The sequence below is a fragment of the Peromyscus eremicus genome, chromosome 4, assembly GCF_949786415.1.
Source record: "Peromyscus eremicus chromosome 4, PerEre_H2_v1, whole genome shotgun sequence".
In the NCBI taxonomy this organism is placed as follows: domain Eukaryota; kingdom Metazoa; phylum Chordata; class Mammalia; order Rodentia; family Cricetidae; genus Peromyscus; species Peromyscus eremicus.
In genome coordinates this window covers 96,399,453-96,427,161 of record NC_081419.1, presented here as the reverse complement: position 1 = coordinate 96,427,161, position 27,709 = coordinate 96,399,453, and the positions used below count along the sequence as shown (strand labels likewise).

The window sequence follows — 27,709 nt, the reverse complement described above, 5'->3', positions numbered from 1 at the left end:
ATATACCTTCTAGAAGTAAAATGGTCTTTACCAGGCCAAGTTTCTCGGCCTCTCTCTGTCTCTCTCAGTCTCTGTCTCTCTCAGTCCTATGAAAAGTGTAAAGTTGCAAACCACAACCAAGTGAAAAGCCAAATAAAATAAAAATTTAATTATCTTCCAAGTTAGAAAGGCCTTTCTTAAACAGGTTTTCATACAGAGTCAAGCCCTTCCGACTTAAGGATGGCTTCATGGACCTGAGTGATTCTCCAAAGTGCTCCTGATTCACGGTGGTTGCTTCCAGTCCGTTCTCCTGCAGAGCAAACAAGGCGGCCTGAAGACAGAGACAAGCAAGAGAGAACAGTTACTTTGTTCAGTTTCATTTTAAAACTAACAGTAACATCAACACTGCAATCTGGTTGTAAATCTTTGGTCTCACATCAAAGGAGTTCAATGCCATCAAAGACACTACGCTAAAAGTTAAGGTGACTAAAAATCCACCCTAGACCACAGCTTTTTGTACATTAAAAATCTAGCTTTAAATGGGCAAAGTGCAGAGTAACATACACTCCTGTGTATAGTTTGAGAGGAACCTTGACCTGGAGAGAAGCAAGTTTACATGGCAATTCTCCTAAAAGAAAAGATGACATGCTTCATGGCCCAGCAACTCTCCTTGTAGCCATGCACACGTATGGAAGACGCAGCTCCGCCCTCCCACCACAGACAAGCTTCATGGCAGAGTGTAGAGACTGAAACCTCAAAAGCTGCGGGGTGTCTCCAGTGTAGGAGTGGGCAGAGTGTGACCTTTGGGCAAGGCAGCAGGGGACAGAGGGTAGGAAGGGTCCAAGGAAGATTCTAGAATACCGAAAATCTCTTCCCGACACAAGTGGCAGTAATAAAAGTATGGCCACTTGACAGTCGTTCAACATTATATCCTTACGATCTATGTGTTCTTCTGAAATTGATATTTAATGAAGTTTACAGAAAAAGAAAAGCCCACAATGACCCCTTCTGCCTGGAAATAAAAGAGTACAAACTCACTTCTTTGCACAGGTTTCTGAGATCAGCTCCGGAGAAGAAACGCGTTTCTGCTGCTAGCTTTTCTAGTGAAACGTCAGGCCCTATTGGCATGTTGGTTGTACAGACTTTTAAAATAGAAAGCCTGCCCTGGAACAAAGGCAAACCAAAATATTTACAATCCTTAACATTTACATTCCACACTGACACAGTAAACATTTGAAGTTCAAATATTACAAAGTGTTTGTGTGTGTGTGTGTGTGTGTGTGTGTGTGTGTGATATGTGGTGTGTGGTGTCTATGTGTAGTGTGTGTATTTGTGTGTGTGGTATATATGTGTGGTGTGTGTGTATGTGTGCTTTGTGTGGTGTGTGTGTGTGTGTGTGATATGTGGTGTGTGGTGTCTATGTGTAGTGTGTGTATTTGTGTGTGTGGTATATATGTGTGGTGTGTGTGTATATGTGTGGTATGTGTGGTGTGTGTGTGTGTGTATGTGTGTGTGAGATATGTGGTGTGTGGTGTCTATGTGTAGTGTGTGTATTTGTGCGTGTGGTATATATGTGTGGTGTGTGTGTATATGTGTGGTGTGTGTGTGTGTGGTGTGTGTGTGTGTGTGTGTGTGTGTGTGTTCATATTCAATTAAAAATCACTCTTGCTTCTGAAAGAGACTGAGTCATTAATGGTCCACACAGCAATGGTAAAATAAGTATTTTCTTAATTACTGTTTAAAGTAGCCAATCATAACCATTTCTCCTTATGAGACAAGATGACTCTCTTTTGGGAATAAACAGTGCTACCACAACAGTCTTAGAAACAAACACATGAATTATCAAATACATTTAGAAGCATCGGACATTTACTTTAAAAAAAAAATCTCTTTAACTTGATAAAAGCCCAAGGAAGAAAAACTGAATTGTTGGAGCCTTTCACCATCTGCCGGGTGGTTGCTCTGGGAGTTCCTGACGGGACACACTGCAACCCCTGCAGACCCAGACACTGCCCAAGCCCCTTCAGCACCTCCTCCAGGCCAGGGCTCAGTAACATGCAGTGCCCTCGGGAACCACTTCCAGGAGCGTTTCCCTGACGGCAGGGCCAGGGAACCAACATGGACAGACAAAGACGTGACTTCATGAAGAGCCACCAAGCAAAGAACTGGAGACCAGCACTGAACAGTGAAGCGGAGAACAAGGTCAGCCTGCACCCAGTCTGGAGCTCAGGCCAGACATGCTCCCAGGCAGACATGGATGCACTGCTCAGTGCAGAGGAAACATCAGTGGTTACCTCTTGATCAGGAGGGGGCACATAGATCATCTTATCCAGTCTTCCAGGTCGTAACAAGGCATCGTCTAAAACGTCAGGCCTATTTGTTGCCACAACAATCATGACATTCCGATGAAGCATTTCTTGGTATTCTGAGGGGAAACATACAATACAAAGTAATGTCAACAAACCGTTATTAAAATCCTTTCTAGTAAGTCACATATGGCAATGTGCTGTGTCTGAACAGGGATAACCTCTCCTTGAGGATGCTTACTCACCATCCCAGCCACCTTCTTGGTATCAAGCCACCCCACAAACAACTCACTAATCAGAGAGCTACCTGGGTATCTGAAAGGAGTGGCTAGTCCTGACAGGCGTTTCTCCGTGTGAGAACTGATGAAAAAAAAGCCATGGAAGAACACCTGGCTGGTGCCCAGATCCGCTCAGGCGCCCGTGAATGACAATATAAAGAGACTGCTTACAAAGGCGGAATGCATGACTAATGGGGACCCAGAGTTCTGGAAGGTATAGCTTTCAATATCCCCAATGGAAATTTACTTTCCATTTTTCTTTCTAGAGGCAGAAATAATCAACCTGAGTTGCAGTTATAAAAACCCTGGAGGAGAAGCAACATGTGCTTATACCCCAGGCTGTCCCAAAACTCTTTACCCAACAAAAAGGACCTTAAACTTCTGCTCCCTTGCTCACATCTCCCAAGCACTGGGTTTACCAGCATGTACCAGCACATCCGACTTTGTGTGGTGCTGGGATAGCACGCAGGGTTTGCTCAGGCCAGGCGTCACTCTGCCTCTGAATTACATACAAGCCCAAGCCCAAGAGAAGAAACAGTTAAAAGCAAGACACGGCAAGACCTAAAATCAAAACCATTCACTGAGTTGAATAATCCAAGTGATTCTCCAGTGTTTACCCTTCAAAGCAGCTGTTTCCCAGCATGCTAATGGGCTGCTGTACAAGGAATCCTTGCATCATGAGATCGGGTTATCATGGGTCCCTTCTAATTATAGTGTTTTATTTCTACAGAGTGGTTAAAATGCCCCTTCTATGGAATAATTTAACAAACAGGAATATGACTATAATAAAAGAAATCAGAAATTGCCTTCTCGGGACAAGAAGAAACCACTGTATCTGAGGAAGAGGCTCACAGAGACAGAGGAGACCAAAAGCCATCTTTACTTGCTTTCAATGACTGAAGTTACTCAAGTACTAGTTTGTTTTGTAACTGAAGAAGGGTAAATCCTTCTTCAGGATATACACATGAGAATTCAAATCTAAGAGAATTATAAAACTTTTCACTTTTTCTGTCCAAATCACAATTTTTATCAGCCCTATAAAAGTCCCAAGAACTCGAGTGAAATCATATAAACCCCCTCCGTAAGATGAATTCAGCCTAGGAAATGCAGCCGTGCGGGAAGGCTACTTAATTCTGGCCCGGAACTATGGTGCATTCTGGCTAAGGAACAGCGCTTCATGTTTCCAGCTCCTGGTATTTACCCTGGCGGTCTGATTTACTCCCTCTTCTCTCTACCGTCCTAACTCCCACACCATCGAGTTCACTCAGCAGAACTGAAAGAACTCGCTCCCGAGCATCACATCCCAAGGTGCCGACTGAGCGAGACCCCAAGACTGAGTCAATTTCATCCAAAAACACAAGCGCTGGAGTATTGGCTCTTGCTTGTCGAAATACCTTAGTGAGGGAAAAAAAACATAATGTCACACGCCATTCCGGTGACTATTTTCATTTTGCTATTTGCAATCATTAAAACAGAAAAGTGAAGATTCTAAGTGCTTAAGAATTGGGGAATTAGTAAATAAAACAAGGGCCAATGAAAGTGGTTAAAAAGTTGTCTTCTTAAAAGATATTTAACTGGAATTTCAGAAGTGATAATGTTGTTTTAAGTCAGGATTTCATTATGTAGCCCAAGCTGGCCTGGAACTCATAGAAATCTGCCTGTCCCTGTCTCCTGAGTATTGAATTAAAGGAATATGTCACCGCACCCACCTGATGACAAATGTTTAACTTTAAAAACCAAGATAAAAGGGCTGGAGAGATGGCTAAGGGGTTAAGAGTGCTTACTGCTCTTACAGAGGTCCTGAGTACAGAGGCCCTGAGTACAGAGGCTAGTAACCACACTAGGTGACTCATAATCCCCTGCAACTCCAGCTCTAGGGGATCCGGCATCCTCTTCTGGTCTATGTGAGTACCTGCACACAAGCGCACATACCACACATGGACACACACATATGTAATAACTTTTAAAAATTAAAAATAAACTTTAAAAAGATAAAATTACAGAATGATAAAACCTTACCTCAACCTTATTCAAAATCAGAGAGAGACGAGCTTCATGAAACAGTAGTGATAGGTGGAAGGATTACAGGGAGGAGGGCTCTTATTTAAACTTAAGCATGGATAGCGTTTACAACTAGGGAAAAAACAATACTTAAAAATAAACAAACCTGAGACAAGACTTTTTCTGAATCTCCAACATAAGGTGAAAAGAGGTCAGCTCCGCTCACTGACACAAAAGAGCAGTGACAGCTTGTGGCCAGGGCCCTCACCAGAGTGGTTTTAGCACACCCAGGGGGACCGTAGAGGAGAAGGCCCTTTGGCTGCTTCAGACCCATCCTAGCAAATTCCTGAGGGAACTTCAGAGGCCACTCGACACACTGTCAACAGGCAGGGAGACAGAAGTTAGTGTAGCAGGCACATGCCAAATCCCTCCCTGCATCCGGCACTTCCCCGAGTCCCATGAGCCGAAACAGGCTCCCGTCCCCACCAGCCCAGGAACCCGGGTCCCTACTACACGGCTCATCTGCACCCAACGGCTTTCACTTGGGATACCATGCGACGCCTGAGTGTTCTCCCAAGAGTTCTCTGTGCTATTCCTTTTAAACTTTCAATTATCTTTTCATTTGTGTGCTTGGGTGTTTTGCCTGCATGTATGTCTGTGCATCATGTGCATGCCTGGTCCCTGAAGAGGTCAGGAAGAAGTTACTGGATCCCCCAGAACTGGAGTTATGGATGGTTGTGAGTCACCATATGGGTGTTGGGAACTGAATCTGATCTCTGCAAGAGCAACAAGTGCTCTTAACGGCGGAGCCATCTCTCTATCCCCATCTCTCTCTCAAGCCTTAGCTCAAATTACCTGCTTGGAGAAGTCTTCCCCAAGAACCCTGGGTAGAGTAGGGCCCCTTTCTCCCAGCCACAGCCTGTACTGCCTTCCACCTTACTTAGAACACTATAGTTCATTACTATTCTCTTTCCAGGTGGGATTGGTCACTCTGTTCTTGCTACAAAATCAGCAGAGTTCACACCTAAATCCTCAATACCCAGAGTAACACTTGCCCCAGGCAGGCACTCAGTAAATGTTCCTGAAGAGTGAAGAAGTCCGACACACCTCAAAGGTAACGACTTTACAATCATTTCACAGACTCAGAAACGCGATACAAGTTAGACATAAACCTTAAGTACTAGCAAGTGTCCAACTTACTGCCAGAGGGGCGGCGGAAGCGACAGAGGGGCCTCGGGAAAGAAAGAAGAGTGGAAGGTGAGAGCTTTGCTCCAAGGGAAACAACCAGGTCGAAACGGGCCCTCCAAGGAGAAGGGCTGCTACAAAGAGAGATGCCTGAAACCATCCACTCGCCCGTCCCAGCAGCGAGCAGACCAATGGAGGAACGTGGCCTTAGACCACAATGGGCCCTGCAAGTTCCAACTAGCAACGCGGAAATATGTGGAACACTCTGGAAGGAAAGGAAACTGAGGCAGGGAACTCAAACAGGCCAGAGATCTCTGGCAATGACTCGTGCCACAAAAACTGTGAGGCATGAAGATGGTAAGGCAGACTGGTCACTGAAACATAAGGAACTGCGTTTCACAGAGTGCTGTCACCATTCTTCCCACAGGGAACTGCTGGCTGACTGCATTCACCCCGACAGGGAACCTTAGGTGTGGAGGGGGCGTTGATTAGCTGGACTCTACTTTTTGGTTTGCTTTTTGGTTTTTTTTTTTTCGAGACAGGGTCTCACTATGTAGCTCTGGCTGTCCTGGAACTCACTATGTAGACCAGGCTGGCCTCGAACTCCTGAAACCCAACTGCCTCTGCCTCCCAAGTCCTGGGATTAAAGGCAAGTGCCCTACACCTGGCATTAACTGGACCCTGGACATGACATGTTGACAGCCCTGTGGTTATCTAGCAGACAGACAGCTAAGCAGTCCTAATGACCTCAAGAAAAGTCTACTCAAGACTTTTCAAGGGACAGCTAAGAACAGTCTTGGACACTGTGACCATCACCTTGGACTGCAGAAAGGGTGTCTGGGCTGGAGAGATGCTCAGTGGTTAGGAGCACATGTTGCTCTTGCAAAGGCCCTAGGTTTGGTTCTCAGAACCTACATGGTGGCTCACAACCATCCATAACTCCAAGCCCAGGGCATCTGACACCCTCGTCTGACTGCCACAGACAGAAGGCATGCATGGACGTGGTGCCCATATACACATGCATGCCACAGGCAGAAGGCATGCATGGACGTGGTGCCCATATACACATGCAGCCAAAATACTAATATGCATAAAATGAAAATAATTTTAAAGAAAGATGTCCTCGAGTCTCTCAGAGCACCAACATTTCAGGGAAGGGAGAAGAGAGCCCAGAAAGGTAGGAAAGTGCCACAGCCAGGCTAACAGAACATAACAAAGGAGTGTGGCTGATGTCTGTCAGACTTTACTTTTGTGACCACGAAATGAGACAAGCCCATAGGAAAGGCTCCCCACAGCTCCAAGCTCCAGCACACAGGAGAAAAAGCATAGTATTTGCATATAACCTACATCCATTTGTTGTAAATTATCTCTATCACTTATAATACACAAATAATGTAAATACCATGTATATAGTCGGCATATTGTATTATTTAGGGAAAAATAACAAGAAAAAAAATGTTGGATCTGTTCAGTGCATACAGTATTTTGGACAGCTGGTTGAATCCATAGCTGCAGAACTATGGAAACACAGGTCAAATGTTCTCATTTACCTGCTCTCAAACTACAGTGGCAAATGAATGGCTGACAGCCTGCATGTCTCAAAAATTAAAGCATTTACTATCCAGCTCGTCACAGGAATTCTGTTGACCTGTGTTCTAGATTATAATGAACTCTTTAAAGCAAAAATTTTAAAAGAGCGTTAAGATGGGGAAACACGAAAACTAGTTTTGATGTCTCTAGAAGTCTAGTTAAATAAAGACTAGACCACATGAGCAGGAACTTGGGTAAGATGCCAAGAGCAGTTTGATCACAGCATTTTCATTTTAGACACAGAATGCTACTCTGGGAATCAGCAGGGATAAGCTGATTAGTAACCATTACCTGCTTTAACTTCAGCTTTACATGTTCAAGTCCTCCTATCTGCTCCCAGCCAACAGGCTTGATGTCCATCAGTCCAACAGAACTCCGAAACGATGAGGGCTGAATCTTTTTCAAGGCTTTAAGAAAGTCTGTTTCATCAATCTTAGGACTGTCTTGGTTCTGAAAAAAAATATCCCCAAAAGAAAAATCAAGCCAAAAATTAGGTAGGCCCTTTCTATAGTATACACACATAAGGAACTAAAAAAAAAAAATCTCTTTTGAACATATAAATCTAATTATCACTACTCTCAAGTTCAAGCATCTTTGAAAACCACCTCCTCAAAGAGGACACGCTGAGTTCACAAGGTCAAGGGTTAAACTGGGACAGCTACAGCTGTTAACGACGGTCCTCTTAGGAGGCCAGAGTCACTCACTCCTGCTCCTCCAGCTACAGGAAGCTGTTTTCTCCGAGGACTCGAACAAACACTTAAGTTTACACGGAAGTGACAGGAAGAAATGATACTCAACACTGTGTTAACTTTCTTCAATTCAGAGTGAAGTAGAAGAAATAACAATTAGAAAGTCATCGGTTTTTTGCAACGTTCTAGAAAAGCTATTCTGAGTAAGAGGACACCTTCACATTTCAAAGCGTCTCTTCACACAATAGCTCCACGGAGGAAACAGACATCGCCTGGTTCAGTCCATAACACCAATGAGCAGCCGAGGGGTATGTGCCTCCACGTGGTAAAGACACAGTCTTGACTATGTACTGTTCCCAGCAGGGATATATACCTGGAATCTAACCATTCTACAAAATAACTAACCCGAATCACTCATGTCAAAGTCACAAAGCTCAGATTAATAAAATATTCTCAAACGACCCCTATAAAATATAAAACATGCAATACACAAATGGGCACACACATGCATACACGCGCACACACACATGGACACACACACACACACACACATACACACACACAAACGAACACACACACATACACACACACAAACGAACACACACACACACACACACACACACACACACGATGGATAAGAGAGTGATAATGCCAACTTAACAAAATGTTAAAAGTTATGAATTTGGATAAAGGGTCTGGTTAAAGTTCTCTGTAACTATTTTGCAACTTTCCAATAAAATTAAAATGATTTCAAAAATAAAAAGTTAAAAAAAAAAACTTGAAATGACTTTAAAAAAAACAAAGCAGATTCATCATGTTTCCCGGTGTTTTACTGTCCAGTGCCTGTTCATATCTTTTCTCTTGGGTTGCTGGTCCTGTCCTGTCTTTAAACGTTCTTTCCATAGGAAAGAAATGGGCTGAAAGTCCATTCTCTGGTCTTAAGTTCGCTCGTTTGTCCGACTCCAAATGTTCAAATTAGCAAGTCCTCACTGGCTCCTTCTGTTACACTCAGAGGCCATCTTCCTGCTAACACTGGGTATTATTTTACGATTTTCTTGATCCATTTCAGTGAAGCACAATTTTGGTTAGTTAAAAGCTCCTTATATTCCTTTCCATTTTACCTGTATTGCTGTTAAATAATTTGCCTTCATATCAAATTCTAAGTGTTGGGTTGTCTACAAGCTCTCATTTTCAACTATTTTATCCCATTTATATAAGACCATGAAAGTGGATACTTATGGTAGACCTATTCTGAATAGCATTATCTAAAAATGTCAGCATCTGTCACCTCTAGGGTGATGTCTTAGGCAAAGCTCACTTTCTTTACACTTCGCTACCCTGTTGAGTTTCAGTCATGTCTGATGGGGACACATTCTGACAAACCTTCATCAGCTGATTTTGTCACAGTTGTGCATTTGTTCTACTGTGGATGAAAAGACTTACGGGACACATAACCATTGTGTTCTCTTTTCTTTCTTTGCTTTACTGGCTGGCAGTTTTAGATCCTGGGCACCGAATACTAGTTAATTTTTAGATAATATCAAGTAGCATTTGAAAATCTCACTTCAAGACCACTGTACACTCACCATTTCATTTGACGCTCTTCGCCCTTGCAGGCATACAAATCCCCTTTTCCTCTGTATTTATTAAACTATGCTCCTAGTTCCTCAACTGGACTATTTCAGAAAAACTAACAGATTCCTCGTCTGCCCTGGTACAGACCGAGCCCCATTAAGAGGAGGACTTAGCAGATTGAACTTCCTCTCACCTTCAGTGTTAGGATAAAAATAACGGAAAAGTTAGGAAAGATATAAATTATTTAGCTGGAAATAATTTAGAATGCTATAAATGAAGTTGAAATGTCCCGGAATCCTCAGCTGCTGAAATTATTATTTGCTGAAGAGGTTTAGGGACTTGGGTTATCAGATACTAAATGACTTGATTTTTAAATTAATAGTATTGAAAAATATTACATTTAAGATAATCCTAAATATTTTTAAAGTAATTATGAATTCAAAATTTGAAAATCTTGAAGAAAATACAATTCCAAGTACTCAGTGTCTCTTGGATTAGGAAACTCTATTTTTCCCATAGATATTTATCAATAATAAAGAAAAAGAAAAAAAACCAGTATCTCAGCAAGGGAGAAATCTTATAGATACCATCTTAATCTAGAAATCAAAGTTAACTTTGAAGTTAATCATCAATGACTAAAATTCTTGCTGTGGTATCATGCCTGTGGGTTATTTCTTAACGTTTCAGAAAAACAGACACACATGTAAACCCAAACACGCAAAGAAAGAAATGATAAAGTAAATGCAGTAGGATGTTACTGCTGGATTATCTGGGTGGAAGCTAGACACAATCTGTTAGTTCCATTTTTCCACCTTTCTGTGTAAGTCTGAGGTTGCTGCTTAAAAATTTTAAATTTGGGCCAGGCGGCGGTGGCGGTGGCAGTGGCACATACCTTTAATCCCAGCACTTGGGAGGCAGAGCCAGGAGGATCTCTGTGAGTTCGAGGCCAGCCTGGTCTACAGAGCGAGATCCAGGACAGGCACCAAAACTACACAGAGAAACCGTGTCTGGGGGAAAAAAAAAAAATTGAAATTGAAATCTGTCAGATTCTTCTGAAGGACACCATCTTTCCTAGCTGCTCCAGGCTCCAGCTCTAGGGAGTTACTGTGACAAGTGAAGAAAATTCACTGAAGAGACAGACTTCCTGGAAGAATCAGCCATTTCCTCATCTTCAATCATATATTTATATGACATTGAGATATAAATATATATATGTACATGAGATAAATGTGTATACATGATATATGTTCACACACACACACACACACACACACACACACACACACGCACACACACACAGCTGTGGAGACTGCCAACTATGCCAAGGAATGTACTGTACTTACCACTTCTTTTAACCTCCAAATTAATTTGTCATATTAATAGGAAGAATAACATAGCTGGTCATAAGTCAACACTTCCTACCTTCTCATGCTTAAGAAGGGCACACAGGGCAGCCTCCCTACAGAGTGCTGTCAAGTCAGCACCGACATAGCCAACTGTCATTTCTGCCAGGAGACTGAAATCAATGTGACTGGAGACGGGCATCTTCGAAGTAATCACTTGCAGAATTGTCTCTCTTTGTTTAAGTGTGGGAGTCCCAATGACAACCTACAGACAAAGCAAAAAACAGAAAATTTAAAGTATACAACGTAAAACCTTTCTTTAAAAGCACCCTCACAAATATGTACAGTAATTCAGCAAGTCATTCTGGAACTTACGTCATGAACTTTTTTTTTTTTTTTTTTGGTTTTTTGAGACAGGGTTTCTCTGTGTAGCTTTGCGCCTTTCCTGGAGCTCGCTCTGTAGACCAGGTTGGCCTCAAACTCACAAAGATCCGCCTGGCTCTGCCTCCAGAGTGCTGCGATTAAAGGCATGCACCACCACCACCCGACTCGTCATGAACTTTTAAGAACACCTTAGATTCTGAATATAAAAATATACTAATTGCCCAATGGAGCAAGAGAGGCTGGGAATTTGAACAATGAAAATTATAAATTTCACAGAAGAAATCTTTGTTGTTTTTTTGAAAACACACCAAGTTCTGGCAGATGGGGGTCAAACAATAGGCCAGATAATCCAGGTGCTTGCTCTTTGGAAGAAGAGCCTCTAATAGATGGTACAAGGAAGAAACGCACTCAAGTCCTCGAAAGAGTTAAGAAGTATGCAATTGCTATCTATCTGCAAAGTCCTACCACAAAATTCACATATTACTTAATTACTAATTATTCTAACTATTCCTTAGCAATTAAAAAAAATCACTTGAGGACCAAAGCTCATAAAACAAGGCTGCTCTGAACATTCAACTTTCTTGACAACCCAGGAAGTCAACTGTAGAACAGGGAGCTGCTATCTTGACAAGGAACGAACACATTTAGTGGCTAAAGCTTGCTTTTATTTGCCTTTCCTGCCTCCTCTTACTGTGACTAAGTTCTCATTCCAACACTATTTCAGTTTAATATGCTTGCAACAGGCTTAGTTACCTTAAGAATTAACATTATTATTATTATTATTATTATTCACCTTCATGACCCGCACAGTAAAGTTCATGACCATCCTGCTTCCCAGAATGATTTGACTCTAGAATAATCAGGTTCTGGCTCACAAGTCACAAGAGATCTACAAATCCTGCCTGACCCAGCTGTCGAACAAGGTGAGCTTCCAGAGACCAGGGGCTCTCACCAGAGCCGGTTATTTACCTCTCGGTCAAACCTCCCGGGCCTGCGCAGCGCTGGGTCTAGCTCGTCTGGCCGGTTAGTGGCTCCCACAACCACAAACTCCCGATCCCCGTGGATGCCGTCCAGCAGCGTCAGCACCTGGGCCACCACGCGGCTCTCGGGGGCTCGGCGCGGGCCGCCTCTCCGGGGACACAGGGCATCCACCTCGTCCAGGAAGAGGAGGCTGGGCCCGCGGCTGGCCAGCTCCCGAGCGCGCTGGAAGACGCGCCGCACGTTCTCCTCGGTCTCCCCGGGCCGGGCTCCCTGCAATGCCGGGGCGCTCACCGCCAGCAGCTCGGCGCCCGCCTCGCGCGCCACGGCACGCACCAGCTGGGTCTTGCCCACTCCCGGGGGTCCCGCCAGGAGCACCCCGCGAGGCACCGCCAGCCCAAGCGCGGCTAGGGCGAGCGGGTAGCGCAGCGGCAGGCGGAGCAGCTCCCGCAGGGAGTCGGCGGTCTCCGACAGGCCTCCAAGGGCCACCTCCCCGGGAGGCTCGACCTGCGGCGGCGGCGGCGGCTTGTCGCTGAGCGTGATGCGGGTGTGCGGTGTGACCAACCCGGCGGGCTCGGGGTCCGGTGTCCCGCCCACCACGTGCAGCGCTGCCACGGGGCCGGGGACGCCCGGAGGGGTGGCCACCACGTGTCCCCGCGACACCGGCCGGTGGCGCAGCAGCTCGTGCGCTACCTCCAGCACCGCAGCGGGGCTCGGGGCTCCCACCTGCGATCGCAGCACCGGCCACACCTCGAGGCGCCGCAGCGGCGGACAGGGCACCGGCTGCAAGCTGTCCAGACTGATCCTCCCCGCTGCTGCCGCGGCCCCGGGGCTCGCGCACTGCGGGTCCAGCTGCACAAAGCCGTCCGCCCCGTCGCGCCGGGGCCAGGCCGTGCAAAGGCAGCAGCCGCCGGCGGGCAACGAGATCCTCAGCGGCGAGCCCAGGCGCGCGCCCAGGCTGCGGAGGGCCGCCGGCCCCAGGCGGCAGCGCTGGGTACCCCGGTCCCGGGGATCCACCGGCAGCAGCTTCAAAGTCTGTCCATCAGGGAAGGGCCCGGAGTCCGGAGCCATGACCGGCAGAACCACGCCAAGGAGAGCCCGGCAGCAATTCTACCCGGCTGCCGGATGCAGGCGGCGCGCATGCGCCATGCAACAAAACAAAACCAAACCAAGCTTCTGATTGACGGTCGAAAGGGCTTATGGGAAAGTGAGAAGGCTGGGTCTCCATAAACTTGACAGAACTCGCGTTGTCTGTCCAGCAGCCTTACAGAGACCGTCTAAACTGGCATCTGACAGACGCAAGGCCGCTCCACTAGGGCATAAGCTTGTATTTTGGCTGCCACATCAGTGTCAGGTCTCTGCCTTCTGACTCTTCAATAAGACTTTGCATTTTGTGAAGTGAAAAGACGTCGGGGGTGGAGGGCGGGGAAGACAGGCGGCTGAGGTGTAAATAAAACACCTGCCAAGTTAATCATGGTGCCCACAACTGACGAAACCTCTTTTATTCTCGTTCCAAAAAGCTCAGAGCCTCTAGACACGGGCAAGAAGACCTAATAAGACGTAGCCATCTTCAGTATATGAAGGGGTGCATGTGAAAGTTAGCGTACTTGTGGATAGCTGTGGTTATAGAACTGACCAGGACGTGAAAGTTTAATGAGGATGATCTTGAGAGGTTTTCTCTGCATGTTTTGAGCACGGTCGCGTGAAAGGTACAGGCAGTGATCATAACGGATGCCAACAGAGGGAAGTACACATGAGGAGACTATTGGAGCTAGCTTGACCTCACAGAGTTCTTCACTGATTTAACAGAGGTAGAGGCTATGCTGTAGGGATAGGAAGTAGAGGAGAGTGCATACTGCTTTGTGTGGCATGGAGAAGCTGGTCCCATTCGGGGTCAAACTGTAAAGTCCTCTGACCTTAGCCAGGAAATACCCAACTTCCCCGCTGAAACGGCCACTCCTCTCCTTGTGCCACAGATATCCACAAGGGATTCTGTTCCTCCGCCTTCCACTCTTGTTCACGCATTCTCCGTAGAACTACAGATGCCTTTCCCTGCCAGCCAGGAAATCCAGCCTGCTCCTTTGAGTCAGACCATTTTTTTCAAGGTATTGGTTCAAACATTTGTATGCCCGAATTTATCATACCTACGATGACAAAGTCTTGTTGAAAACCATTCTAAGCTGGGTGTGGTGGCTCACACCTGTATCCCAACATTTGGGAGCCTACATAAGGATTATCACAATTTCCAGGCCAACCTGAGCTACCCAGTAAGGTCTAGGCCAGCCTGACCTACAGAATGGGAAGATGTCTCCAAAAAAGAAAAGAAAAGAAAGAAAACCTTGAAAAGAAAAGGCATTATAATAGTTCTCTGGTCCCAAAAGTGGCAATTTTGTGAGCATCATCTAAAGCACCAAACTCATGCACCACTAGAGGGCGTCCAGAACCAGCAACTGAAGTCTCAGGCCCTTGGAGGACCCGGCATTCTCAGCGAGCCTGCCGCTAGGTTTTCCCCAAGGTTCACGCCCAGTTGTATGAAACCGACCATAGTCTCTATGTATTGTCTTACTACATTGTCAGGCTACTGTAACAAAACACTATGAGCTATGCAGGTTAGAGTAGGCAATAACAAATTACTTTTTTGCAATATTTTAAAATTAAATTGTGTGTGTGTGTGTGTGTGCACACAGGGGCCCATGGAGCCCAGGGGCATTGGATCTCTTGGAGGGATAGTTACAGACGTCTGTATGCCACTCCATATGGGTGTTGGGAATGGTGTTGGGAATTGAATTCAGGTCCTCTGCAAAAGAGGCAGGATGTACTCTTAACCCTGAGCCATCTCTCCAGCCCCACCCCACCTTTTTGTGTTTTTTTGTTTGTTTGTTTGTTTTTGTGTTTTTTGTTTTTTGAGACAGGGTTTCTCCGTGTAGTTTTGGTGCCTGTTCTGGATCTCGCTCTGTAGATCAGGCTGGCCTCGAACCCACAGAGATCTGCCTGGCTCTGTTTCCCGAATGCTGGGATTACAGGCATGCGCCACTGACGCCAGGCTTCTCCAGTCCCTTTAAAGATTGACCTTTCTTTCCCTCTTTCTTTCTTCCTTCCTTCCTTTCTTTCTTCCTTCCTTCCTTCCTTCCTTCCTTCCTTCCTTCCTTCCTTCCTTCATTTATTTATTTTTGTTTTTCAAAACAGGATTTCTCTGTGTAGCTTTGGAGCCTGTCCTGGAACTTGCTCTGTAGAGCAGGCTGGCTTTGAACTCACAGAGATCTGCCTGCCTCTGCCTCCCCAAGTGCTTGGATTAAAGGCATGTGTCACTACCGCCTAGCTTAAAGATTAATTTATCTTATGTGTATGAGTGTTCTGCCTTCATGTATGTAAGTGCATGACTTGCATTCAGTTATTTACTTCTTACAGTTTCAGAAGCTCAGAAGACAAAGATCTAGGTGCTAACTGAATCAGGACAAGTGAGGACCTACTTTCTAGGTCACATACCTTTTCACTCTTTCCTCCAATAGTGGAAGGAAGCATCTAACTCTTTGTTGTTGTTTGTTTTGTTTTGGATTTTTTGGGGTTTTTTTGGGGGGGATGTTTGTTTTTTTGAGACTGGATTTCTCTGTGTAATCCTGGCTGTCCTGGAACTCTCTCTGTAGACCAGGCTGGTATCCAACTTGCTGATTCACCTGCCTCTGCCTCCCAAGTGCTGGGATTAAAGGCGTGCACCACCACCTCCTGGCTGCTTCTAACTCTCTTGGGTCTCTTTTTATAAGGATACCCTCACAAATATTCTTTGTTGTCACATCTGGGAGAAAAGAACCTCAACTGAGGAATTGTCTCAATCAGATTGGCCTATGGGCATGTCTGTGGGGCACTTTCTTGATTGCTAATTGGTAGAGGAGGGCCTTTTCCACTATGGGCAGTGCCATCCCTCAGCAGGCGGGCTTGGATTGTATGAGAGAGGCAGCTGAGCAAGCCAATAAAGAGCATTCCTCTATGAGCTCTGCTTCAGGTCCTGCCTCTGGGGTCCTGACTCCAGCTCCTGTCCTGGCTTCCCTTGATGATAGACTATAACCTATACATCCAACAAGCTCTTTCATCTCCAAGCTGGATATGGCCAGTGTTTTTATCACAGCAAAAAAGCAAAGCAGGACAGAAAATGGTGCCAGAGAATGGGGTGTTGCTGTGACAGGCCCGACCATGTGGCCTTTATGCCTTGGAATGTTTTGTGTGAAGAAACTACAGCGTGTTGGAGCTTTGAGCTGGAAAAGCCATTAGGTGCTCAGAGTTTAATGAGCTCTTGTGGAAACTTGGAAGGCAATGAATCTGGAGAGAAATGCAAACAATGGAAGCCTGGCTTGTGACGCTTCAGAAGGAAGACAAGACGTTTCCTCCCCAAGTGCTGGAAATATGTAAGTATAGCGCCACACGTGATCCATGTGGCGCGGGGGACGGAACCTAGATCTTGTCCGTGCACACTAGGCACACACTCTACTACTTGAGCTGCATCTCTGCCTCTGACCTAAACCCTTCAAGGACAGAAAATGGGGGTTTCTCTTCCATAGCCCACCACAGACTCCCCCCAAACATGTTAGTGCTAAAAAAACAAAACAACAAAACCATGAAGTGAACGAGTGAGCAAGTGGAGGCTAGGCTGAGCTGGTAAGTGGGAATTTCACTGAAGAACTCAGTGCCGTCTGGTTTGTCCTTCTTCTGTCCCAGCAAGTGTGCTAGGAAGTGAGATAGAATGACATCTAGAGCACACTAGTGGCTGAGAGGGCAGAGTAGCAGCATCCGCTCCGCTCCCCGTGTAAACCTTTCACTCCACCCCCCTCATTTAAAAACTCGGCACAAATCTAACCTCTTCCAGGGAGGTTTCCCTCACATCTGTACTTCAAAGTTCTCTTCCCTTACCCTGAGGTCCTGGGGCACCATGCATACATTTATGCATCTAGCTGCATTCTGTTTACATCATTAGCCACTTATGAAAATAGACTTTCAAGTGTCTTTCCATCGTTGAGTCGCTCTTTTTAATAGCTTGTAATGATCTGCTCCCTGTTCCAACACTGAGTAAAATGCCAGGTGTGCAGTAATTAAATCTCTTCGTTCCTTCAATTACTAATGAATTCACTTACATTTGTTTAAACTTAGGAGAATGCGTTTGATGACTTTTAGAATATCTGTTTTGGATGCTATACCTCAGCATATTAGAGCTGAGAATTTCAGCCCATCATGTGACTCCTGTATTTTTTGAATGCTCAGACTTGCCTAGTGGTTGCCAATATTGTATACAGTCTGATCCTACAGGCTGAGCAGAAACAAAGCAAGCCTAGAGGTCTGGAAAGAGCTTGTTTATAGTGTTTCATGGGTCTCTGTCCCATTAAGGTTTTCTCTGGTGATTTTCCACATTCATTCCGAATAGGAAATGCATTCTTTAATTTCCACCTTCTAAGGTACTGGTGCCAGGCAGAGAGAGAGAAAGACAGACAGAGAGAGAGAGAGAGAGAGAGAGAGAGAGAGAGAGAGAGAGAGAGAGAGAGAGATTCCTTTCCTTTGCTGAACTGTTATGCTTCCCTGACCAACAGGACCTCTCTGGGCAGTGTAAGCCTTGAGAGAGAGGCGAGACAAAGAAGGCTTGTGACCGTTTGGACTGATAACGGGAGGGCTTCTCTGAGAAGAAGTTGATATGCTGGCTTCCAAAGTAGCAAAATTGAGGACAAAGGGAGGAAGATACTGGCTCTGAATCATCTGGAACTGGGCAGATAGGAGACTTTCTTCAGAACAACCACAGCGTTCCTATTATCCTCGCGGCTGAATGGCTCATTTGTCCATTGTAACGCAGGCCTCTGTTTTCCCTCCCACACCCAGACTGTGCAGGAGTGGCCGTGAATGCCTCGGCATTTCCCAACATTTTATTGGCCCACTTCTTTCTGTGTTGTTATCCCAGACCTTCACATCTTTAGAATTCAAGTAAACACAGTATGTTCCAGAAACATGAACTAGTACTTGACCTGTTTCAGAACCACTGGATTGGAATCTTGGCAAATGTGCTGTATCTCAAGGAAGAATTCATCCATGTCCTCCTGTTCTCCTCCGTGTTCAACATGAACCACTGCTGGCACCTGACTTCAGTCTGTCTTAAGGAATTGTTCTTGAGAATTCATTTAAGCTCTCTAGACAGAATTATTATAATCTGCAAAATTATTGTGATGATGAAGTGACATACTATAGCAGTGGCTGTAGTTATGATCACCCACCTTATGAGAACACTCCTGGATAATTTACTGAAATTTCTTTTGAAAAATTGAAGCCTTCTTGGCATGTTACATGAAGCTCTACTCAACAATGACAGCTGTGTGTGTGCAGAGCCAGGCACAGCATCTAATGCATCATATGTGTTATTTCATTGAATCCTCCCAGTGAATTTGGGAGGTTGGAAATATTTCTACTTCATAGATGAGGGAACTGAGGCATAACTTTCCTAAAATTCACAGAGCTAGTGAGTTTCTGAGCAAGGATACCAAACCAAGTGGATTGGCTGGGCCCAAAGTTCTCACTCTGAATCATCACACTATACTATACTATAACCTAAGCTGGATATACAAACAAGGTCTTCCAATTAGCAGTTTGTGACCTGAGGCAGAGCTCTGAAATTCCACACCTAACTTTAGGGTCGAACTAATACATACCTAGTAGATTCATTTATTTAACAAATGTTTCTTGACCTCCGTTTAACATGGACTGGACCATATCAATATCATGATAATTAAATTTGCTTAGTACACTTCTGTTGGGCAACAATTGTGTCTATGTTGAAACATTCCCTCATGGAAGGAAGAAGGGGGCTCATAAAAGTCTGAAAATAAATGAAACATAAAAGGCCCAATAAATAAAATTAAAAAAAAAAAAAACCCTTACAATCCCCTGAAACAAGAATCACGAGGCTGTGCCCCAAGGCTTTAAGAGCAATAAAGAATTACTGGGGTGAGAAGATGATGTGGTTGGCTAAGCTGCCTGTAAGTCATGCAGGGAGCTCCAAGGATGCAGCTTTCAGGAGTTGTCACCCTTGCTGAGATGGGCTTTTTGTGATGCAGTGTCCTTGAGTTAACATTGTCCTATAAGCAACCCATCACCCATATTCTTGTAAAACAAATGAACAAAACCCCCATAAGCGCAATAGTTCATTATACCAGAATTGGATAGAATCATGTCTTAGGTCTGTTAGGTGTCCTACCCTAGGGTGAATAGACATGTGTTCACTCCTCTTCAGGACAGGTCACATGACATGACTGGTGAACAGAGATTGATAGAACCAAACATGAGCTGGGGAGGAATGGTTGTGTGATCCCTCTAATGAGTGCTGGTGCATGCAGCTGAAACAGATCCATGTGAGGGCAAAATGTTCATGGGGCAATCCTGCTATGCCCACCTTTCCATGTGGTATGGGACAGTAAGCCTCCTTGATGTCCTGGTGGTTGCATGCTCTCAAGAACAAGTGATAAGCCATGCAGCCAATGCCAAATCATCTGAGAGCAGTGTCCTTACAAGAATTGATGGGAAAGCAAGGGCCATAGTTCTGGGTCTTTCACAACTGGAGAGTCAGTTCTGCAGCAGGACAGAGTACAGCCCTGTCCCCTGCTTGGGTCTGAGCCCAGTGAGGCAGTGCAAGGCTGCCCCACAAAGATGGCCAAGGTGTGAGGATCAGAAAGAAAGATATCTCATGACAACTGGAGCTTGATTATAGTTAGCTAGATGGGATACTGTATTATATATACGTTGTTCTACCCAATATTGCTTTCTGAAAAAGATTGGTCGGAGTGTCAAGATATTTTTGTTCTATATTGGACCTTGCTCATGTTTCAAATTAGCATCACCTTAGCTGCTTGAGTACAACTAGCATGTACTTGGAATGGGTGATGAGTGAGCCTTCAGTCATCCTGCCTAACCTCTCTAAGATTTCATGGAGACCCCACAATCAGTAAGACTGTTTATTGCCTTGCTGCTGTTTGCATGCTAGAGCTACGTGGGTAAGTCACTGTTGCTGAAGACACTATGTTCTGACTGCAGGACATGGATAACTCAGACTGGGACACAACTGGAAGCTTCTCTCCTGCTGGCTGACTTTCATAGTGCCAGAAGATTCCATACAAGATGAGGGGGGGGGAGAATTGTCACCCAAAGTTCTGCTCAGCTATGAACCCCACATGTTATGGTACCAAGATGCCCAAATGTTTCTGCAGGTGCCATAGTGGTACAACTGTTCCAAGTGTCACTAACAGCTTTGGGATGGAACATAAAGCTTGCTCTAGAGGCCATAACTCATATAGAGCACTATACCCAGAGCAGGAGCCATGGCTGGAGGTCATAGTCCTCAAAGGAAGGCCATGCCACTGTTCTGTTAAATGGATGTGATATACCTGTTCAACTGCCTTCTGAGCATTTTTTTAAAAATCATACACTATACTACTGCTGTCAGACTCAATTAATAGTGGAGAGAAACTTCTTTTTGCAATGGGTTGTGAAGTGTAGAGATCGATAATCAGTCAAGCTCTTGAAGACAGGTGACTGTCACTATGACAGTGGCCCAGTGCTCAGCCATAGGTGGAGAAAAATAATAATCAGCCATCTATATCACCCCTCCAAGGCTCAGGGAAAGCTGAGGAAGAGTTGGTGGGAAGAATGTAAGAGCTAGAGGAAGGAGTAGTGTGTTGTGTAGCTCTTTCCTGTAAACTGGAACCTTCCCTTCTGGAAGGAGGAGGGAGTCTCCTAAGTCTCTAGAAGTAAGTGAAACATGCAAATCCTAGAAAAGAAGTGAAACGCTGAAGGCTGAAGGCTGGAGCCTTCTAAGGGCACATGATTCACAAAGCCCTTCACCAAGGTTCTAAAGCAACAAACCATTTCCGGGGTGAGAAGACTCCTCAGCTGCCCTGGAGCTCTAAGGATGTGGTTTCATGAGTTGTCATCCATGCTGGGTGGGCTTTTTGTTCAAGCAGCTACTATGGAGTCATCTATGGTCCTATAGGGAACTCCTCAGCCACACTACTGTAAGTCACCCAGTGAACTCACCAGTTCCCTCGGCTAGACTTTGGTGGAATCATTTCTTCGGTCTGTTGTCAGTGCCCTGCCTATGGTGACTAGACATTTGTTCATTCCCTCAGGGAAATTCACTGGATTCCCCATACGTAGCAGATACTTTCAAGTGGCTGGTGTTCATTATTTTAATTAACCACAATGCTCTAGTTTCATTTCTGTTTCTCTAATAAAATACAACAACAACAACAAAAACAGCTTGGGGGAGGAAGAGTGCATTTAATTTATAATTCCAGTTTAACTTATAATGACTGGTCACAGGACATCCATAATTATATGCAGAGAGAAATGACTGCAGGAATGCTGGATACTCAGCCATCTTTCTATATTCTTTTACAGTTCATCTCCTAAAACCATGGTACTGCTGCTGTCAGACTGGGTCCTCTCACATCAGTTAAGACAACCACCCACAGACATGCACAGGCCAATCTCGTCTGGACAAACTCTAATTGAGACTCTCTTCCCAGGTGATTTTAAGTTGAGTGAAGTTGATAACAACCACAAGCAGCAAACTATTAATGTAGCTGATAGGTATTTCCTAATACCCAGCTAGAGATTATGTTCTCTGTCCCCTAGTGGTATTTTAAATATTTCTGATCTACAGAATACTGCCTTGCTATCTGAGGGGAAATAAACAAAGTCAACAATCAAGTGTCTCTTGGGACTCATCAGAGAAAATGCATTGGCATGGATGTTAAAAAGGAAAACATTTTTTATACAATAAAAGCCAGGTGAGGCATGCAAAATATGCTTGGCACCACCAAGGAGCACAAAGTGCGTTCAGTGAGTATGCAGATGTATCTTGGGCAATGACATGGCAATATGTTACTTCTCTGATGACATATAGACAAGCCCGATAACCATAGCTCTTAGAACATACCTGGGAAACAGGGCATGCAGTACTCTTCAATGCTGGATTTTAGCATGCTCAACTTCTGTCCTGTAGCCTGACCTGCCCACATTCTAAGAGAGTTAGAAGCATTCCCCGAGTTTTATAAGAGACTTTGCCTTGGGGCTAGAGAGTTGACTCTGCAGTTAAGAGCACTGGCTGCTCTCCCAGAGGACCCAGGTTCAATTCCCAGCACCCACATGGCAGCTCACTACTGTCTATATTTCCAGTTCCAGAGGATCCGACACTCTCACACAGATATGCATACAGGCAAAACACCAATGCACATAAAAGAAAAATATTTTTTTTTAAAAAAAGAGAGACTTTGCCTCTCTGGGTTGCTGATAATCAAATGAGATGGTATATATGAAATTGTTTTAAAATATCACACACACGGCGGGGGGGGGGACGTTTATATGTGCTGTCCTGCCAGGTGCTGTGATACACATCAATAATCTAAGCACTCAGGTGGCTGATATAAGAGAATTATGAGTTCAAAACCAGCCGGACCTACATGGTAAGTTTTGTCTTAAAAAGAAAAAAAGGTGTCACCGTGCACAGGAAATGAGCTCTCAGTGTAGGAACCAGATACGGAAAGTCTTTTTCTTCCCCATTTCTGAACCCTGCTGTCAGCATCTTTTTGTTTCTTGATGTCGCTTCCTGTCCTGCCTACTTCCCCTTCTCCCCATTTCAGGTCAGGAGGACAGTAACAACAGCGTGTAAACTGTAGCGAGCGGGATTGTAAGAGTTCCACTGCGTTAGCTCATTTGTCACAACGTTTCTATGAGTTACAGCCTCTGGAACCTGAGAAGACTGAGGTACTGGGGGATTGAACAGCTTACATAATATCATCCTGCTGGCAAATTATAGAGTCAGAATATTTAGCACACAGAGGCCACCACCGCTGGCTACAATCTCTTTTTAAACCAACTGTTTCTTCATTTGATTGAATAAATGATTGTTGAAGTCTGCAAGATTTAAGGAGAAAGCTATAAAATTATAAAGAGAATGAAATGTTAAATTATGTTTTGAGATTTATAATTTTAATATCTTACATACAAGCTATCGTAAAAAATAATAACTGAAGAAAGGGCTCAGTTCTCATGGGCCTCCTTAGCAAGTCACTGTCCAGGCATTGTTTCCGCAGTACGTCCCAGAGTGCTGTCCAAAGAGAAGGCTCCAGAACAGCCCAGCTTTGCTTCCTTTCCAGGGCGAAGACAGCAGTACACCACCAGCAGCTCTCTGCATTCCAACCCTCAGCTCTCACAGGCCCAGCACTGCCCGGTGGGCACCAGGTGGCTGAGTGCTGTTCGTAAGACTAAACCATGGTCCACCTGGACTCTTATAGTCACAATATCCCTCTCCATCCCATATTAAGTTTTCTACTCCTTCTATGAGGGATCCAAGCCTAGTGTGAACAGAGTTCTAAACCAGAGTTAGAAACCATGCTGATTGTAGCGGAGAAAAGAGGCAAGATTATTGGGGAAATTTGGGGGGGGGGGGAGTGGCAGTGTGATAGAGTATTTAACTACGTAAAGTACGTAAATGTGTGTTGCATTGGTTTCTGCTGCCTTTGCTAATGATGTAAAGATGTGTTACATTTGTTTCACCTTGCCTGCCTAAGGCACCTGATTGGTCTAATAAAAAGCTGAATGGCCAATAGCTAGGCAGGAGAGGGATAGGCGGGGCTGCTGGGCAGAGAGAATAAGTAGGAGAAGAGATAAGAAGAAGAGAGAAGGAGGACAGTAGTTCTGTGTGCTATGCTTTGAGTGCAGCTGCAGGGAGCTGTGGGAGGAGCATTGGTGAGCTGGGAGGGCATGACGTGGTGAGTGAGGGGCTGCTGTCCCGAGATGGGGAGGAGCAGATGGAAGTAGTCTCAGGTACCACGAGTGACACGTGGTTTGCCTCTACGAGGTGCTGGATCAAACTGCAAGAAAGAATACTTACAAGTGTCATCAAGTTCCGTGATTTCAGCTTGGTTACCACAAAGATAGCAATAGTTTGGAGCACTGAAAATTGTTACTACGTTCCAACATGGCACCAGGTATATTCCTCCATCACCAGCTAGTGAGCTCTGGACACCAACGTGAGGCCATTGGCATGATTAAATGTTTCCGAAAAATCTTGGCCAAAGGTAGAACCAGTTCCTCGAGGAGGTATCCCCCAGCCACCACGGTCATCTCGATCTGACCACAGCAAGTCACACATGGACTCTCATGAGGAACTTCTTGTAGGTGATCAGGTGCTCAGATGGGATCCAGTGTGGATATGGATGGCTTCAGACCACCATGTAGACAGAAGATCTGCCCATCCACCAAGGCAGTGAGAAGAAGACAGTCAAAAAGGTCTGTGAAGCATTTCCAAACGTTTGCATTTCCGTATTTTCTTAAACACTCATTGTAGAAACCATAAACTTGTGTGCTCTGTCTGCTCTCATGATCCCCTCAGGGTATGGTGATACGCTCATGACAACGAACCTTAAGAGCTACAAGCAGTGGAACTGTTTGAACTGAGTGATATCCTCTGTCCACATAGTCTGCCATAAACAAGTAATTTGTGTCTGGTGACTACCACCGATTCTAAAGAGTTCCATGAGGTCATGAAATTGCCCACGCACATCTCCACACACAGTGACTGGACATCGAACCTCTTGCACTTTGGATTCTTTCGTCAGGATTTCTTTAGCCTTCTTGCAGAGGCTCTTGAACGAAAGCTGCTTGCCCTCGTTCAGCTGCTCGATCCACTGGTTCAGGTCCTTGTTGAACAACTTATTGTCCATGATGGCTCCTGCTCACCCAGGCCACGTGCACACAGCGCAGCTGCTCTCCCCAGGTGCTTTCTGAGGTCCCTGGCGGTGCTAGACTCTGGCACTAGCCTGCTGGTTCACTCTGCCAGCCCCTGTGGCTACTCCTCCAATTGCCCTAGCTGGGGACTCAGCTTTCTGTTCAGTATTTGTATTTAAAGAATACTAAAAGGAGGGATTGTATGATGTGTGTGTGTGTGTGTGTGTGTGTGTGTGTGTGTGTGTGTGTGAAGACCATAATGGGGAAACCCACAGAGGCAGCTGACCCGAGCTAATGGGAGCTCATGGACCCTGAACTGACGGCTGGGGAACCTGCATGGGATCGAACTAGGCCCTCTGAATGTGGGTGACAGATGTGTGGCTTGGTCTGTTTGTGGGGCCCCTGGCAGTGGGACCAGGATTTATCCCTGGTGCATGAACTGGCTTTTTCGAGCCCAATCCCTACGGTGGGACACCTTGCTCGGCCTTGAGACAGGGAGAGGGCCTTGGTCCTGCCTCAACTTCATATGCCAGACTTTGTTGACTCCCCATGGGTGGCCTTACCCTCTCTGAGGAGTGGGTGGGGGAGGGGGGAGTAGGAGGAGGGGAAGAAGGGGGAACTGTGGTTGATATGTAAAATTAAAAAGATTTTAAAAAAAAGAACACTTAGGATATGTGTGATGAATAAATTTACACAGAACTGAATTTTTTGTTCAATTTGTTATTTATTTATATGACATAACAGCATGTTCTGAAAAGTTCTGACCTCAAAGAACTAGTCTGTTTTGGTAGCCATAAAAGAAATATGTGTAAAATATGATAGTTGGAATACTTTGGCTACTATGAGAAGATGATGCATAAAATATTTTTGCATTTAATATTAGTGGTTTAGAAGAATCATTTTGAATCATTATCAATACCCTTAAAAGGCGGCACCTGTTGGAGACATTCGGATTTTAAAGGGCTTTGAGGGTTAAGTAATAACTTTAATATTTTGACGTAATGAAAAAAAAATCTTGTTTTGATTTGGTTTGATTTTTGACACATTTTTTTCTATGTAGCCCTGGCTGTCCTGGAACTTGTTATATAGACCAGGCTGGCCTTGAACTCACAGGCAGATCCTCCTGTCTCTGAATCCCAAGTGCTGGGAATGAAGTCTTACACTTCATGCCTGACCTTGGTTTTAAGTTCTTTGAAACAGTCTCAATAGGTATCCTTGGTGGGCCTGGAGTTGCTGAGTAGAGCAAACTGTCTTTAAGCTCAGAGATCTGCTTGCCTCTGACTCCAGAGCCCTGGGATTGAAGTGTGTGCCGCCACACCTGGCTGAGATCTTTTTATATGACCACTAAATGCCAGTGTTGGTTGTGCTTTGAAAAAGCAGAATAACATGTGTGGACTAAACGTTTGGGGTCAGACTTATTTTAGGGCCTGGTCTTTAGAGGGCCAGGCTGGCCTTGAATTCATTATTCACCTGAGGATGGCCTTGTCTTGATGCTCTTACCCCACACACAAGCCACATCCAGCTTATGATTAAACATGTAAAATGTGAAGATGTTGCTCCTTTGTTCATACTGCAGAGGTTTTGATTCAGAGTTGAAGAATAATCTTGTTTTTCATTAAGATCTGTATGATTTCTGTTTGCTTTTTGTGTTTTGGGGGAGGCCCATGTCCACATGAATTAGTTCTAAACCGTCATTATTACTCAGATTTCCTTTTATAAAGCTAATTTGCTTTTACAATTATGATTGTTTTGCATATCTTAGATTCTCCATTATTCTAGATAATTTTTGAGTTGGGAGTGAAACCCAGGCAGAGCTCATGCTAGGCAGTTGTTCAACCACTGAGGAGGTCCTTTCCTTAGAAATACTTGTTTGATGTTTGAAAATATTTTTTCTTTGGTATGATTTCAGTAAATAGATTCAGCCCTTTGCTTAATAAATCTTTTGCATCTGTGGGTTTTCTCACAGTAGGATAATTGTGCTGTTAGATGACTTCATTTCTTAGCTTTTAAGGCATTTTTTGTTTCGTGTGTCCTATCTTTGAATAAAGACTCCAGCTTGTCTTGTGGATAGTAAAGAAAAAAAGAGAGAAGGAGGAAGAGAGAACGAGGGAGAAAGAGAGGTACACGCCAGAGGCCAGAAGCTGGGCAGCTGCCAGACAGACAGACAGACACGAGAAGCAGTGAAAGTAAGGTATACAGAAGGAAAGAAAGGTGAAAAAAAAAAAAAGGCAAAACGTAGATGAAGAGAAACAGATTCAGGTAGAAGAGAAACAGGTTAAGTTGTAAGGGCTAGAGGGACAAGCATAAGGCCGAGCATGCATAACTAATAAGTCTCCAGGTCGTGATTTGGGAGCTAGCTGGTGGCCCCAAAGAAAAAGTCTGCTGCATGGTGGCCTTCATCTCCTAAACCAAATTATAACCTTGTAGGCAGGGGAAGCGAATTGTCTCCTTTCCCCAGCCCATGATAAAAGTCCAGAGCAGAACAGAGCCGGTCCTAATAACCGCCCAGGACCCCATGCAGAGAAGGAAGCAGGATATAACCCCTGGGACGTGAAGGGCCTGAGCTGAGTTTGAGGCCCCTCAGCCACTGACCCGAGCCTTGCTCTCCAGGCCTTGGCTTCCCTAAGCCTTTTGATGTAGTGGATATGTCC

General features: G+C 44.9%; 1 protein-coding gene and 1 pseudogene across 1 annotated transcript; both read right to left on the bottom strand.

Annotated features, from left to right (window-relative positions):
• Positions 1-121: 121 nt before the first annotated feature.
• On the bottom strand, positions 122-13,379 carry Afg2b (AFG2 AAA ATPase homolog B). The gene is made up of 8 exons (XM_059259557.1): positions 12,300-13,379; positions 11,026-11,211; positions 7,631-7,789; positions 4,731-4,940; positions 3,765-3,957; positions 2,274-2,404; positions 1,018-1,143; positions 122-310 (listed from the first exon to the last, which is right to left on the bottom strand). The coding sequence occupies exons 1-8, from the start codon at positions 13,377-13,379 to the stop codon at positions 146-148; spliced, it is 2,250 nt and encodes a 749-aa protein (XP_059115540.1). The 3' UTR covers positions 122-145.
• Positions 13,380-23,252: 9,873 nt separating this feature from the next.
• On the bottom strand, positions 23,253-25,054 carry LOC131907860 (serine/threonine-protein phosphatase 2A catalytic subunit alpha isoform-like; annotated as a pseudogene).
• Between the last annotated feature and the right edge of the window lie 2,655 nt (positions 25,055-27,709).

Excerpts from the sequence above, each read along its gene's own strand:
- Afg2b (XM_059259557.1), bottom strand. The coding sequence starts at position 13,379 with ATGGCTCCGGACTCCGGGCCCTTCCCTGATGGACAGACTTTGAAGCTG. Across the intron at positions 7,790-11,025 it reads CCCTTCTTAAGCATGAGAAG|AACCAAGACAGTCCTAAGAT; the intron begins GTAGGAAGTGTT and ends ATTTTTTTTCAG. Across the intron at positions 3,958-4,730 it reads CAGAAAAAGTCTTGTCTCAG|GTATTTCGACAAGCAAGAGC; the intron begins GTTTGTTTATTT and ends TCCCTCACTAAG.